General features: G+C 38.0%; 1 protein-coding gene across 1 annotated transcript in view; it reads right to left on the bottom strand.

The window, feature by feature from the left end:
- The window catches only part of LOC116889139 (sex comb on midleg-like protein 2), an 80392-nt gene that overhangs the window by 26886 nt on the left and 35493 nt on the right, over positions 1-18013 (bottom strand). Inside the window, 8 exon segments of the mRNA XM_032890311.1 lie at positions 7796-7879; positions 10943-11026; positions 12282-12365; positions 12912-12995; positions 14608-14691; positions 15889-15972; positions 17346-17388; positions 17390-17424. Of these exon segments, the coding sequence (XP_032746202.1) occupies positions 7796-7879; positions 10943-11026; positions 12282-12365; positions 12912-12995; positions 14608-14691; positions 15889-15972; positions 17346-17388; positions 17390-17424 (582 nt within the window).

Genomic DNA, 18013 nt, shown 5'->3' on the forward strand with positions numbered 1-18013 from the left:
GCTAGTCCTTCAGAGGGGCAGACACACCTGGATAGTCAGGAGACTACTCTCTGCCCACATTTCTGACTCTAGAGGAAAACACCAAATGTCATCCGGGACCCCTGTGCACAGGGCCCTGAGCAAAGGCAGGGCAGGCCCTTCTGGTCGCTGCCCTCATGGAGAGCTGAAACCCAGCACTGAGAAGAGACTCCAGGCCTGAGACTAGAGGTAAGACCAACTTTTCTGATCCAAGTGACCTGCCTGGTGGACTCAGGACTCACAAAGGCAAAATTCCTCTGGGACCCGGCACTTCCAGTTTCTAGCTGGGGCCCTAAATTCAATGATCCCAGCCTAAACCCCGTGGGAGAGAAAGCTCACTGCCAAGTGGGCACTCCTGAGACAGCAGGGCAATAGAGACCTCCAGTACTGCCCACCTCTGCCCATATCCCTGGCCCAAGAGGAAACTGTATAGGGCCTCTGAGAACAGGAAGATAGGGGCACTCAACACTGCAGTCCAGACACTGCCCGAATCTGAAGGGACCCGGTCAAAGAGCTCCCTGCACCCAAATCCCACGGGAGGGAAAGCTAGACATTTAGAGGGGCAGACATGCCTGGGAAGCCAGAGGAGAATACTCTCTGCCTACACTTCTGACTCTAGAGGAAAACTCCTAGCGCCATCTGGGCCCCCGTGCACAGGGACCCGAGAAAAGGTGGGGCAGGCCCTTGTGGTTGATGCCCTCACAGAGAGCTGAAACCACGCTCTGAGAAGCGACTCCAGGCCTGAGACCAGAGGTAAGACCAACTTTTCTGCTCCAAATGACCTGCCTGGTGGACTCGGGACACACGCCCACAGGAACACCTGAAGGTCAAGTTTAGGGCGACAGGAACTGGATGTAGATTTCTCCGGAGACACGCAGCCAAAATACAGCAAATACTGAGAACGGGACCCCTGTTGAAGGAATCAGAGAAAGGACGGAAAGAGCCTAAAGGGGCTTGAGACCCCATATGAACAACAATGCCAACCAACCAGAGCTTCCAGGACTAAGCCACTACCCAAAGACTATACATGGACTGACCCTGGGTTCCAACTGCATAGGTAGCAATGAATAGCCTAGTAAGAGCACCAGTGGAAGGGGAAGCCCTTGGTCCTGCCAAGACTGAACCCCCAGTGAATGTGGTTGCTGGGGGGAGGGCGGGAATGGGGGGAGGATGGGGAGGGGAACAGCCATAGAGAAGGGGAGGGGGAGGAGTTGGGGGATGTTGGCCTGGAAACCAGGAAGGGGAATAACACTCGAAATGTAAATAAGAAACATCCAAGTTAATAAAGAAGGAAAGGAAAAAAAAAGAAAGAAAGCACGAAGGGAAACAACCCTGGATACAGAAAACTAAAGGAAGAGACAAGGAGCCATAGATACAAGCATAACAAACAGAATGCAATAGATAGAAGAGAGAGTTTCAGGAGCAGAAGACCCCATAGAAATCATCAACACAACTGTCAAAGATAATGTAAAACCGAAGAAGTTACTGGCCCAAAACATACAGGAAATCCAAGACAGAATGAGAAGATCAAACCTAAGGACAATAGGTATAGAAGAGAGTGAAGACTCCCAGCTCAAAGGACCAGTAAATATCTTCAACAAAATCATAGAAGAAAACTTCCCTAACCTAAAGAAAGAGATGCCCATAAACATACAAGAAGCCTACAGAACTCCAAATAGATTGGACCAGAAAAGAAACTCCTCCAGTCACATAATAGTCAAAACACCAAATGCACAAAACAAAGAAAGAATATTAAAAGCGGTAAGGAAAAAAGGTTAAGTAACATAAAAAGGCAGACCTATGAGAATTACACCAGACTTCTCACCAGAGACTATGAAAGCCAGAAGATCCTGGACAGATGTCATACAGACACTAAGATAACACAAATGCCAGCCCAGGTTACTGTATCCTGCAAAACTCTCAATTAACATAGATGGAGAAACCAAGATATTCCACGACAAAACTAAATTTACACAATATCTTTCTACAAATCCAGCCCTACAAAGGATAATAAATGGTAAAGCCAAACACAAGGAGGCAAGCTACACCCTAGAAAAAGCAAGAAAGTAATCATTTCGCAACAAAACAAAGAGAATACAAGCACAAACATAATCTCACATCCAAACACCAATATAACAGGAAATAACAATCACTATTCCTTAATATCTTTCAACATCAATGGACTGTATTCACCAATAAAAAGACACAGATTAACAAACTGGATACGCAATGAGGACCCAACATTTGCTGCCTACAGGAAATACACCTCAGAGACAAAGACAGACACATTACCTCAGAGTAAAAGGCTGGAAAACAACTTTCCAAGCAAATGGTCTGAAGAAGCAAGCTGGAGTAGCCATTATAATATAGAATAAAATCGATTTGCAACTAAAAGTCATCAAAAAAGATAAGGAAGAACACTTCATATTCATCAAAGAAAAAATACACAAAGATGAACTCTCAATCTTAAATATCTATGCTCCAAATACAAGGGCACCTACATACATGAAAGAAAACTTACAAAAGCTCAAAGCACACATTGCACCTCACACAATAATAGTAGGAGTTTTCAACACCTCACTCTCATCAATGGACAGATCATGGAAACAGAAATTAAACAGAGACATAGACAGACTAAGAAAATGATCAACAAAAAATGATTTTGACAGATATTTATAGAACATTCTATCCTAAAACAAAAGAATATACCTTCTTCTCACCAACTCATGGTACTTTCTCCAAAATTGACCATATAATCGGTTATATAACAGGCCTCAACAGATAATGAAAGACAGAAATAATCCTCTGTGCCCTATCAGACCACCATGGGCTAAAGCTGGTCTTCAATAACAATAAGGGAAGAACGTCCACATATATATGGAAGTTGAATAATGCTCTACTCAATGATAACCTGGTCAGGGAAGAAATAAAGAAAGAAATTAAAGACTTCTTAGAATTTAATGAAAATAAAGGTACAACACGCCCAAACTTATGGGACACAATGAAAGCTGTGCTAAGAGGAAAACTCATAGCTCTGAGTGCCTGCAGAAAGAAACAGGAGAGAGCATATATCAGCAACTTGAGAGCACACTTAAAAGCTCTAGAACCAAAAGAAGCAAATACACCCAGGAGGAGCAGAAGACAGGAAATAATCAAACTCAGAGCTGAAATCAACCAAGTAGAAACAAAAAGGACCACAGAAAGAATCAACAGAACCAAAAGTTGGTTCTTTGAGAAAATCAACAAGATAGATAAACCCTTAGCCAGACTAACGAGAGGACACAGAGAGTGTGTCCAAATTAAGAAAATCAGAAATGAAAAGGGAGACATAACTACAGAATCAGAGGAAATTCAAAAAATGATCAGCTCCTACTACAAAAGCCTATATTCAACAAAACTTGAAAATCTGGAGGAAATGGACAATTTCCTAGACAGATACCAGGTACCGAAGTTAAATCAGGAACAGATAAACCAGTTAAACAACCCCATAACTCCTAAGGAAATAGAAGAAGTCATTAAAGGTCTCCCAACCAAAAAGAGGTCAGGACCAGATTGGTTCAGTGCAGAATTCTATCAAACCTTCATAGAAGACCTCATACCAATACTATTGAAAATATTGCACGAAATTGAAACAGATGGAGTGCTACCGAATTCCTTCTTTGAAGCCACAATTACTCTTAAACCTAAACCACACAAAGACCCAACAAAGAAAGAGAACTTCAGACCAATTTCCCTTATGAATATCAACGCAAAGATACTCAATAAAATTCTTGCAAACCAAATCCAAGAGCACATCAAAACAATCATCCACCATGATCAAGTAGGCTTCATTCCAGGCATGCAGGGATGGTTTAATATATGGAAAACCATCAACGAAATCCATTATATAAACAAACTGAAAGATAAAAACCACATGATCGTTTCATTAGATGCTGAGAGGGCATTTGACAAAATTCAACACCCCTTCATGATAAAAGTCCTGGAAAGGACAGGAATTCAAGGCCCAGACCTAAACATAGTAAATGCCATATACAGCAAAACAGTAGCTAACATTAAACTAAATGGAGAGAAACTTGAGGCAATCCCACTAAAATCAGGGACTAGGCAAGGCTGCCCACTCTCTCCCTACTTATTCAATATAGTTCTCAAAGTCCTAGCCAGAGCAAGTAGACCACAAAAGAAGATTAAAGGGACACAGATAGGAAAGGAAGAATCAAAATTACACTATTTGCAGAGGATATGATTGTCAACTAAAGTGATCCCAAAAGTTCCACCAGAGAACTATAAACCTGATAAACACCTTCAGCAAACTGGCTGGGTATAAAATTAACTCAAATAAATCAGTAGCCTTCCTCTACACAAAAGAGAAACAAGCCAAGAAAGAAATTATTAAAATGACACCCTTCACAATAGTCCCAAATAATATAAAATACCTGGGTGAGACTTTAACCAAGCAAGTGAAAGATCTATATGATAAGAACTTCAAGCCTCTGAAGAAAGAAATTGAGGAAGATCTCAGAAGATGGAAAGATCTCCCATGCTCATGGGTTGGCAGGATTAATATAGTAAAAATGGCCATTTTACCAAAAGTGATCTACAGATTCAATGCAATCCCCATCAAAATTCCAATCCAATTCTTCAGAGAGTTAGACAGAACATATTGCAAATTCATCTGAAATAACAAAAACCCAGGATAGCTAAAGCTATCCTCAACAATAAAAGGACTTCAGGGGGAATCACTATCCCTGACCTCAAGCAGTATTACAGAGCAATAGTGATAAAAACTGCATGGTATTGGTACAGAGACAGACAGATAGACCAATGGAATAGAATTGAAGACCCAGAAATGAACCCACAAATCTATGGTCACTTGATTTTTGACAAAGGAGTCAAAGCCATCCAATGGAAAAAGATACCATTTTCAACAAATGCTGGATCAACTGAGGTCGCATGTAGAAGAATGCAGATCAATCCATGCTTATCACCCCTGTACAAAGCTTAAGTCCAAGTGGATCAGGACCTCCACATCAAAACCAGACACATCCAACTAATAGAAGAAAAACTGGGAAGCATCTGGAACACATGGGCACTGGAAAAAATTTCCTGAACAAAACACCAATGGCTTATGCTCAGGAATCGAAAAAAGGGATCTCATAAAACTGCAAAGCTTCTGTAAGGCAAAAGACACTGTTGTTGGGACAAATCAGCCAAATAGATTGGAAAGCGTATTTACCAATCCCAAACAGATAGAGGCTTATATCCAAAATATACAAAAATTCATGAGAAAATTAGACTGTAGGGGAACAAATAACCCTATTAAAAATGGGGTTCAGAGCTAAAACAAAAAATTTACAGCTGAGGAATGCCAAATGGTTGAGAAACACCTAAAGAAATGTTTAACATCTTTAGTCATAAGGGAAATGCAAATAAAAAAAACCCTGAGATTCTACCTCACACCAGTGAGAATGGCTAAGATCAAAAACTCAGGTGACAGCAGATGCTGGCAAGGATGTGGAGAAAGAGGAACATTCCTCCATTGTTGGTGGGATTGCAGAGTAGTACAACCATTCTGGAAATCAGTCTGGAGATTCCTCAGAAAATTGGACATTGCACTACCTGAGGATCCAGCTATACCTCTCTTGGGCATACACCCAAAAGATGCCCCAACATATAACAAAGACACATGCTCCACTATGTTCATAGCAGCCTTATTTATAATAGCCAGAAGTTGGAAAGAACCCAGATACCCTTCAACAGAGGAATGGATACAGAAAATATGGTACATCTACACAATGGAATACTACTCAGCTATCAAAAACAATGACTTTATGAAATTCATAAGCAAATGGATGGAACTGGAAAATATCATCCTGAGTGAATGCCCAATCACCAGAAAAACACACATAGTATACACTCATTGATTAGTAGCTAATGGCCCAAATGCAGAACACATGAAACTCAGAAGGATGACCAAAATCACGTGAATACTTCACTCCTTCTTTAAAAAGAACAAAATACCCTTGGGGAGGGAATAGGAGGCAAGGATTTAGAACAGAGGCTGAAAGAACACCCATTCAGAGCCTGCCCACATGTAACCCATACATATACATACCAAACTAGGTAAGATGGATGAAACAAAGAAGTGCAGGCTGACAGGAACCAGATGTAGATCTCTCTCTGAGAGACACAGCTAGAATATAGCAAATATATAGGTGAATGCCAGCAGCAAACCACTGAACTGAGAACGTTACCCCGTTGAAGGAGTCAGAAAGGACTGGAAAGAGCTTGAAGTGTCTTGAGACCCCATACTTGAACAACAACAACCAACCAGAGCTTCCGGGACTAAGCCATAACAAAGACTATACATGGACTGACCCTGGGCCTCCACACTTAGGTCAGCAAAAGAATAGCCTAAATAAGGATACCAGTGGAAGGAAAGCCCTTGGTCCTGCCAAGACTGAACCCCCAGTGAATGTGATTGTTGGGGGAGGCGGTAATAGGGGGGATGATGGAAAGGAACACCCATAGAAGGGAAGGGGGAGGGGTTAGGGGATGTTGGCCTGGAAACTGGGAAGAATAACAATTGAAATAAATAAAATAACCAAGTTAATAAAGATGGAGAAAAAAAACAATAACTTCATGAAATTCACAGAAATGGATGGAACTAAATATCATCCAAGTTAGGTAAACAATCACAAAAAAAGCCCTACATGATTTTGTACTCACTGTTAAGTGGTTATGACTCTAAAGCTCAAATTACCCAAAATCCACAGATACATGAAGGTCAAAGAAAGATGGATGAACAAAGAAAATGGATGCTTCACTCCTTGTGAAAGGGAAATAAAAAGTATTCAAAAAAGGAGATATAGAAACAAAGTCTGGAGCACAGACTGAAGGAATCGCCATTCAGAACCTGCCCCAACCTGGATATAGGGTCCATTTATATACAGCCACCAAAACTAGGTAAGATTGATGAAACCAAGGAATGCATGCTGACAGGAGCCTGATATAGCTGAGTCCTGAGAGGCTCAGCCAGAGCATGTCAAATACAGAGATGAATGCTATCAACAAACCATTGACCAGAACGGGGTCCCCACTGGGAGAATCAAAGAAAGGACTGAAGGGCTGAAGAAGCTTAGAACAATACCAACCAACCAGCTCCCAGGGACTAAAACCACTACCCAAAGAGGGACAGACCCATGACTCCAGCTGCATATGTAGCAGAGGATGGCCTTGTTGGGCACCAATGGGAGGAAAAGCCCTTGGTCCTGCCAAGGGTGGTCCCTTCAGTGCAGGGGAATACAGAGGGGTGGGAAGGAAGGTGGTTGGGGAGGGGGACACCCTTATAGAAGGAGAGGGGGATGGGATAGGGGGCTTATGGCTGGGAAACAGGGAAAGGGAATAACATTTAAAATGTAAATAAAAATATCCAATAAAAAGACTTTTTTGTTAAGAGAGAAAAGAAACATGATATCCTACACAAATCATTAAAAATAAAACATTATTTTAAACAAACATGTCAGTCAAAATGAAATTTTAGGTATAGTAACTTTTCATAATCAGGAAACAATTTAATTCTCTGAAAGGACGACTTTATTAGAATAGCCAACACATTTGATTTTGAACAGAGGAATTCTCATCAATTCATCACTGTGCTACGTTTTGTATTTGTTTTCTTAACACAGAAACCCCCGTCCTTTTTCAAAACATATGCTATCATTCAATAGTGAGGAAACATCTTGAAAACCAAGATAAGAAAAACAAGCAAAGCAATCACCTGGCATGGCTTCTTCATCTGCTAAAAATTGGTCTTGGTCTTTCCTAGATTTGGTGACTCTTCTGCCCTTGGGTTTTGCCTCAGCTTTGTTGGGTTATAAAATGAAAGACAAAAGTTATAAACCTTTAAAGTTAGAACACATTATCTTCCACTGTGTATGCTAAATAACAAAGCTTCTAATGAGAAATACTCTTGCAAGGGATAACATTACGCTTACAAGGTATGGGTTTGCAATCTCATAGGAAGAGCAACAATATTAACCAGATCCCCCAGAGCTCCCAGGGACTAAACCACCAACCAAAGAATTCACAGGAGTACCCATGGATCCAGCTGGATAAGTAGCAGAGGGTTGCCTTATCTGGGCATCACTGGTAGGGGTGGCCCTTGGTCCTGTGGAGGCTTGATGACCCAAGATAGGAGAATACTAGGCTGCTGAGGCAGGAGGTGGTGGGCAGGTAGGGGAGTATACTCATAGAGACAGAGGGAGAGAGGAAGGATGGGGGCTTGTGGAGGGGAACTGGGGAGGGGATAACATTTGAAATGTAAAATAAGTAATAACCAATAAAAACAATGCTTAGGATGAATGGTATTCTAAGAATGCGAGTAGTAGCATGCATTCCTCAAAGAAAATTCAAAAGATCTTTTTTTCTTGGACATAGAATCCACTTAACATGAGGGAAACCATGTCTGGTATTGGAAACACAGTTTAAAATTTCGTGTGAGGAAAGTGATGGTTATTGGAGGACAATCTGTAACAAGAAATTTAACTTAAGGATAGGCCATAACAAAAATCTATAAAGTTTTGTCTTTTTTTTTCTTTTTAAGACTGAGGATAAACCAAGGCCTTGAGCTTTGCTAAAACAAGTGCTCTACCACTTTGCAATGCAACCCCAAAGTTTGTCTTTATACGAATGTTCTGTAGTCTTCCCTCTTCATCTTGAATACTTTGCAGACAGGGACCATTAGTATAAACTATCAATTGATAAAAAGACAAAAGTGATGGAAATCAATCATATGGATATATCTAAAAACACTCCCTTTACATATGTATTAGGCTCCAAGGGACTGCTGTTAATAAGAGGGAAAACTGCAAAAAGCCAAAGCATTGAAGAATTTTGCTCTAAAAACTGTGTCTCCCCTAAAGTAAAATCAGAAACACTTAAAAAATCTCATCAACATTACTACCCAAAACTTAGCTTTAACAAGGAGAAATGATATAAATAAATAAACAGAACTGGATACAAGACATGATCATAATGCCTCAACACCACACAAGGGCTATACAAAATTGAAAGAAAATTGGGAAAGGGAGATAAGAACAAGGAAGAGACAGTTCCTGCCTGGAATGAAAACTGCTACATGTAAACATATACATACACGTGCTTTTTTTTATACAGACTGAACAAGTTGTATTTTAGGACTAATACTATATGTACAAATAAATTCTTGAATGCAAGCAGTGACAATTAGTGACAAAAAAGCCCATACACTTTGGAAGAGAGATGAAGGGGTATATAGAAGGCTTGGGGAGGGGGGGAGAAAGAGAATGGTTAAAATTAAATTTTAAATCTCAAGAAAACATTGTTTTCTCTTTTAAAACATGAAATAAAAAGGATGAACTTTTAAAGAGTCAAATTTGACATAGCACAGTGGAAAATTCTATGAATTTATCATTTTGCTACTTTGTATATTTTTTCCTTAGAAAAGATAAGTATTTCTATCTGAATACGTTATACCAATTTTCAATCTATAAAAATCATCTTGTAAATTAATATGGAAAAAGAGAGTAAGGAAATCACCTGGACCTGCTGCTCCAAAGTAAAATGGTATGGCTTGATCACTCCAAGCGTTGGTGACTCTTCTGCCCTGGGGGTTTTTCTCAGCTTTGTTGAGGTATGAAATGGAAAAAAGTATGTACATTTAAAGCGAGAACATATATTTTGGTATGTATGACAAATAATAAAGCTTTTTATATAGCATACTAGTGAAAAAGTTCCAAGCTTGCTCTGGTCAGATGGACAAATGACATCCATGGCGTGGTAACTCTTAGGATGAAGTAGTGGCACACACACCTTGACAGTAATCAACTACTCTTTACTTGTACTTAAGGACCAGTCAAAAGGAGAAACACAATACCTGGTACCAGAAACCCAATTACAACTCCAGTATAAAAAGGATAATGTATGGGTTTTGGAACCAAATCTACAACACTAATTACACTAACACCAATCCCTAACATCCCTTCCATAATCATTATCTTTATACCCAAAAGGTAACTGCAGTCTTCTCTTCAATAGCAAACATCTGATTGCCAAAGACAGGGAATGATTTACAGTAAAAAGACAACCAAGAAAAACAAGTTAAGGAGGATCCCATAGAATGAATCATCAGCAAACACTCCTATACATAATGTAAAACTACACTGCCTCAGGAACACTGGCTAAGATAATAAGAGCCAGAAGTTTTCTCTAAGATTTGGGCTCCTTAGAAATACCAGTAGCAAATCTAAAAAACAAAATCTCACAAATATCATTGCCCAAAGGTGAGCTGAATAAAAATCAATCAATCAATCAATCTCCCTTCCTCACTCTCTCCCTCTCTCCCTCTCATGTGCAAGCATGCGTGGCATGTGCATGCACGCCCCTCCCCCCACTGGACAGAAAAAAGCCCATGGAGACTCAAACGTACACAAACATCTCTATAAAACTGGGGAAAACTAGGAAAGAGAGAGATGGGAATCCTCAAGGAAGAACAACTCACTTCTTTGAAGTGCCACAAATCCAACCATAAAACCACATATATACCCCTATACACTGATTAGGTTATAATTAAGAATGTATTTGTAAATAAATACTCTTAAGTACAAGTACTATCTGAAAAAAAGATGCCATGAATTTGGAAAAGAGGATGGGGAAATGAGAGGTTTTGGAAGGAAAAAAGTTAAATTATAATCAGAAAATAATCTGACTCTTGAAAAAGAAGTTAAATTTGATTTAGCACAGTCAAAATTCTAACAATTTACCATTGAGCTGCTTTTGTTTTAGAAAAAAGAAACTTTCCACCAGTAAACATTACACTATTATTTAAAACCCAGGAAATAAATAATGAATAACATAGATTAATATACAAAAAGAACAAAGCAATCACCTAGGGCTGTTTCTTGATCTGCAAAAAGTCTGGGTGGGACACACCAGGGGTTGGTGAATGATGAACCCTTATAGGTTTTCTCAGCTTTATTGAGGTATGAAATGAAAAAATAAAATTATTTACATGCAAATTGAGAACACATTGTTTAATACACTATGCTTTCCCAATAATAAAGATTATAAATTACTATGCACATGCTCTAATAGGGTTTTGTCATAATATAGGCTATCACCATGCTCACATGATGTCACAATGTCCATCATTTCCACTTCACTTGGAGGGAGAACATGCCTGCTACTGCAAACACAGCTAATAACTCTTTTGCTTATAAGTCATGGCTACTGAGGAAGGATCTACAACCCCTAATTTACTATATCAGCATAATCTCTAATAACAGTATATAAACACTGTGCTTATACCCAAAGATAACTGTAGTCTTTTGTTTATCCAGAAAGCTTTTGTTTGCAACAGACAGAGACCAGTGCAGGAAACCACAACCAATCAAAGCAGAGAGTGGTATATCCTAATCAGAAGGGATATATCTACAGAATAGTATTGCACCTAAGCTAAGGCGCAGGGAACATTGCTCAATAGGTAGCAGATAGATTGGAAAGAGTGAGACAGTCAGAGAGATTGCACTAAGACTGTGTCACCTAGAAATAACAACAGCAACACAAAGTCCCACCAACCCCATTATCCAACTGTGAGCTCAACAAAAATGGCAGCAATATACAAACACACACACACACACACACACACACACACACACACACACACACACAGGACAGAGAAAAGCATGTGAGGCTTCAATTCTACACAAAGGACTATATAAATCTAAAGAGATCTGAAAAATGGAGATACAAAAATAACCAGGGAAAAGCAAAACAATTCAGGGTAACATGCCACGAACCCCCCCAAAAAAAAAACCAACAAAAATGTGCACACATGCACACACACAAACACACCCACACACTGGACAGGTTATAGGTAAGAATATATGTGTATATAGATACTATTAAATGCAAGCAGTAACTGTGAGAAGAGAGGACGTGAATTTGGAGGAAAATGGAGTGGATCAAAGAGAGACTTTGAAAGGAAGGATGAAATTAAATCATAATAAAAAATCTAATTTTCCAATAAGATAAATTTATTATAATAAGAGAAAATTTTGATTAGCACTGCCAAATCCCTAACAATTTACCATTGTGCTGCTTTTCTGCAACAGTTTTCTTAGAAAAAAAAGGGATTTTTCTGGTCAAAAACATTGCACTATGATTCAATACACAGCAAATAAATTACAAAGAATATAGACTAATACACAGAAGAACAAAAGAATCACCTGAGGCAGGTCCTCGATCTAGAAACAGTTTGGGTGGTTGGATCCAAGATGTGGTGCCTGTTCTGCCCTTGCGATTTATCTCAGCTTTATTGAGGTATGAAAGGAAAGACAAAAATTATCCACATGTGAACCTAGAACGTATATGTGTGTGTAATAAATATATATATATATACACACACATATACACATATATACATATACACAAACATATATATATATATACACACACATATACATATGTTCCAGGTATATATATGTTCTTATATAGAACAAACAAGTTATACTTAAAAATATATTATGTATACAGACATTAATAAATGGAAGCACTGATGATTTTAGGAGACAGGAGGAAGAGAGGATAATTGGGAGTTTTTGAAAGGTGGACATGATACAAAAGATATTAAATCATAATTTGAATGGAATAGAATTCTCCAAAAGGATGCATTTATAAGAGAAAATTTTGATTTACCACAGTGAAAATTTCTACAAACTTATTATTGTAGAGCTCCTAGATTTTGTTTTCTTAGAAAAAAGATTGTTCCTTCCTGAAAATATTACACTATTCTTTAACCAACAATAAATATATCGTGAATAATATAGATTAATAAACGAAAAGAACAAAACAATCACCTGGGGCTGCTCCTTGATCTGCAAAAAGTCTGGGTTGGTTACCCCAGGGTGTGGTAACTGTTTTACCCTTGTGTTTTTTCTCAGCTTTATTGAGGTATGAAATAAAAACAAAATTATTCACATGTAAAACATGTAAAGTGAGAACACATTGTACAATCCACTATGCTTTGCCAATATTAAAGCTTATAAACTACTATGCAATGCTCTAATAGAGCCTTGTCATAATATGGGCTATCACCTTGCTCCCATGATATGTCCCAATGCCCATCATTTACACTTTACTTAGAATTAAGACTCAGATCAACTAGAGAGAGAGCATGCCTGCTGCTGGAAACAAAGCTATAAAAGCTCTGTGTTTGTACTGTCATGGTTACCAAAGATGAATCTACAACTGCTAATTACTACATCAGCATAATTTCTAAAAAATAATATATAAACCCTGTTTGTACACTGATAGATGACTGTAGTCTTTACTGTTCACCAAGACAACTTTTGTTTGCAACAGACAGAGACCACTGCAGGAAACTGCAACCAGTCATAGCAGAGAGTGGTGAGGCCTAATTAGAATGGATGTGTCTATAGAACATTCCTGCCTAAAAGGTAAGGCTCAGGAAACACTGTACAAGAGGTGAAAAAGAGGGCTGGAGAGATGGCTCAGCAGGTAAGCACACTGACTGCTCTTCCAGAGGTCCTGAGTTTAATCCCAGCAACCACATGGTGGCTCACAACCATCTGTAATGGGATCTGATGCCCTTTTCTGGTGTGTCTGAAGACAGCTACAGTGTACTGACATGCATCAAACAAACAAATAAATACTTTTAAAAAAGAGGTGAAAAAGATTGAAAAGAATTTGCTCTAAGACTGTGACTCCTAGTAATATCCAGAGCAACACATAAAATAACACCAATGCCAATATCCAAATATGAGCTGAAAAATTCCAGCAACACATATACAAACTAGACAGAGAAAAAGGCCTGTGAGGCATCCGCCCATACACAAAGGACTGTGTGAGCCTGAGGAGATCTGGGAAAGGGAGAGGTGGAAATAACTAGGGAAAAGCACACTGATTCATGGTAAGGTCTACAAACCAAGATACACACTTGGCGTGCCTTGTGTAACCACACACACACACACACACTCTCTCTCTCTCTCTCTCTCTCTCTCTCTCTCTCTCTCTCTCTCTCTCTCCCCACATGAGTACACTTAAATAGACTCAACATGTTATTGGTAAGAATATATATGTACAGACATATTCTTAAATGCAAGCATGAACTGTGAGAAAAGAGCCATGAATTTGGAGGAGAAAAGGGGATAACAATGAGAGATTTGGGAAGGAAGAAAGGATAAGGATAAAAGTTGAAAATAAATCTTAATCAGTAAATAATCTAATTCTTCAAGAGGATGAACTTGGGGTTGGGGATTTAGCTCAGTGGTAAAGCGCTTGCCTGGAAAGAGCAAGGCCCTGGGTTCTTTCCTCAGATCAAAAAAAAAAAAAAAAAAAAAAAAAAAGAGGATGAACTTATTGTAAGAGAGAAATTTGACTTAACACAATGAAAACTTCTACCAATTTATTATTGTGTTTCTTCTTGTATTTGTTTTCTTAGAAAAAAACTTTCCTCCTGAAAACACTATAGTCTTATTTAATATACAGAAAATATACTGTGAATAATATAGATTTATTAAAAAACAGAATCACCTGGGGCTGCTCCTTGATCTGCAAAAAGTCTGGGTTGGTCACTCCAAGGGGTGGTAACTGTTGTGCCCTTGCGTTTTTTCTCAGCTTTATTGAGGTATGAAATGAAAAACAAAAATATTCACATGTAAAGCTAGAATACATTGTTTCATCCATTATGCTTTCCCATTAATAAAGCTTATAAACTACTATGCACATGCTCTAGTAGGGCCTTGTCATACTATAGGCTATCACCATGCTCGCATATGTCCCAATGCCTATCATTTACACTTTACTTGGAATTGAGGCTCAAATCAACAAGAGGCAAAGCATGCTTGCTTCTGAAAACACAGCTTAAAGCTCTGTGTTTGTACTATAATGGTTATTGGAGAAGAATCGACAACCACTAATTACTATATCAGCATAATCTTTAATAGCAATATATGAAGATGTCCTTATACCCAAGAATAAATTTAGTCTCTACTATTCCTCCAAAAAACTTTGCATTACAACAGAAAAATTACTGTAAACTTTACAACCAGTCATTGCCTAATACAAATGCATGTATCTACTAGGAACATTCTTGCTCTAAGGTAAAAGCTCACTTGAACACTGTTCAAGAAGTGGCAGAAAAAAAGGAAACAGCCAGAGGGTCACAAGATCGCTCTAAGATGGGCTCTCCTAGTAATATCAAAAGTAACAAATAAAATCTTACCAACATCACTGTCCAAATGTCAGTAAAACAAAAATAAATCAATACATATTCACACAGGACAGATAAATGCACACGAGGCATTCAGCCTATACAAAGGACTATATAAACCCAGGAAGAGTTGGGAAATGGAGGAGAGGGAATCATCAGAGAAGAGTACAACAACTTGCTTTCAGGTGCCAAAAATACAGCCATACAAAATACCCATACACCCATACACAAACAAATATAAACTGTACAGGCTGCAGTTAAAATATTTATGTTCATAAATATTCTTAAATATAAGCACTAATGTATTTAACAGAGAGGAGGGGGGATGAATGGAATGTTTTGAAAGGAGGAAAGGATAGAAAGAAAAGTTGAAATTAAATCAGAATCAGAATGGAATCTAATTCTACAAAGGAATTAACTTATAGTAAGAGACAAATTTAACTTAGTACAGGCAAAATTTCGATCAATTTATAATTGTACTTCTTGCATTTGTTTTCTGAAGAAAAATACTTTCCACCTGAAAACATTGCACTCTTATTCAATATACAGGAAATATATTATGAATAATATAGATTAACAAAGAAAAGGAACAATGCAATTACCTGGGGCTGCTCCTTGATCTGCGAAAAGTCTGGGTTGGTCACCCCAGGGTGTGGTGATTGTTTTGCCCTTGCGTTTTTTCTCAGCTTTATTGAGGTATGAAATGAAAAAATAAAATTATTCACATGTAAATTGAGAACACATTGTTTAATACACTATGCTTTCCCAATAATAAAGATTATAAATTACTATGCACATGCTCTAATAGGGTCTTGTCATAATATAGGCTATCACCATGCTCACATGATGTCACAATGCCCATCATTTACACTTCACTTGGAGGGAGAACATGCCTGCTACTGCAAACACAGCTAATAACTCTTTTGCTTGTAAAGTCATGGCTACTGAGGAAGGATCTACAACCCCTAATTTACTATATCAGCATAATCTCTAATAACAGTATATAAACATTGTGCTTATACCCAAAGATAACTGTAGTCTTTTGTTTATCCAGAAAGCTTTTGTTTGCAACAGACAGAGATCATTGCAGAAAGAACTGGGAAAGGAATAACTAATTCAGCATCCTAGAAATAACCCAAACATAGGGTTATTATGTTTTGGATCATTAACTTTCAGGTCTCTTGCCAGCACTGAAGTTCTAATAAAAAATTCAGTATCAGTAGATATAGTTTCTTTCCAGGGATTATTATAAAACTAACAAAATTTAAAAATAGATGATTTATAAATAAAAATTCAAGTTTCAGGGAACATTGTCACATATAGCCTGAAACAAATACCTAGCCATTACTAAAACATGCCCCGTTAATATTCTAACATAAGTATATCTCAGGAATGACCAATCAAGGCTGTCAAGCACACTATCTGCCTTTCAAACCAATTATTGTCAATTAGAAATTCTTATGACATATGGCTGAATTTACCATGTCCTATCTATTGTCACTCTTAGCTTTGACAATTTAACAAGTGGATCTTTCCTATTTTGGAAAATTTGTCATCACCTGGGTCCATGTTTACCCTTTGTTTCTCTAGTCATTTCTCCATGATTTTTTTTGCACCAGTGATAAGATACCTTGGTTTTTACATAATTTCTTTTAATCTAAACTCACATCTTAGACTGTGTGATTATATAAAACATCATCCAAATAGAAAACGGATTGCAGGGGTTGGGGATTTAGTTCAGTGGTAGGCGCTTGCCTAGAAGCGCAAGGCCCTGGGTTAGGTCCCCAGCTCGAAAAAAAGAACAAAAAAAAAAAAAAAAAAAAAAAACGGTTGCAATTTATATGGAAGCCTTAAAATGACCCCTTGGCATCAAATTGTACAGATTAAAATTAGTGCTTTCTATCACCATTTGTTTAATTAAAAGAGATTTTATGCTGCTTTTGCCCAAAGAAAAAGAAAATAACAGTTTTGCCTTCTAAATGCCTAATGCCATTATTAAATATACAACAAAGATATTGGAAACAATTTAGATTTAAAAAAAAAAAAAAAAAGCAATCACCTGGAGCTGTTCCTTGACCTCCAAAATGTCTGGGTTGGCCAGTCAAAAGGGGTGGTAATTATTTTGCCCTTGCGTTTTTCTCAACTTAATTCCAAGTATGAAATGAAATACAAAAATATTCACATGTAAACATAGAGCACTTTATGTTTTAATATACTATGATTTCCAAATACTAAAGCTTATAATACTATGCATATGCTATACTAGAGCCCTGTCATAAAACAAGCTACCATCATGCTCACATGATATATCATACTGCCATCATGGTATGGTAACTCTAAGGATGCAAGAGTGGTATGCATACCTTGACATTAAGAAACAACACTTTAACTAGATTTACCACTCAGCTCAATGAGAGAGAGAGCATGCCTGGAATTAGGAACACAACTAATAACTCTGTACTTGAAAGGCGATGGTTACTAGAGAAGAATTTACAACCAATTCTCTATATCCTCATACCCTAAAAAAAAATCTACAAACACTGTTCTTCTACCCAAAGACAACTGTAGTCTTTACTCTTCATCAAGAAAAGTTTTGTTTGTAACAGAGAGGATTTCAGGAAATCACAACCAATCAAATCAAAGAGTGGTGGAGCACAATCAGAATAGATAAAACTGCAGAACACCCCTGCAAGTAAGTTATAGATTATAGAACAGGATTCAAGAGAT

Source organism: Rattus rattus, chromosome X (assembly GCF_011064425.1).
Source record: "Rattus rattus isolate New Zealand chromosome X, Rrattus_CSIRO_v1, whole genome shotgun sequence".
Lineage (NCBI taxonomy): Eukaryota > Metazoa > Chordata > Mammalia > Rodentia > Muridae > Rattus > Rattus rattus.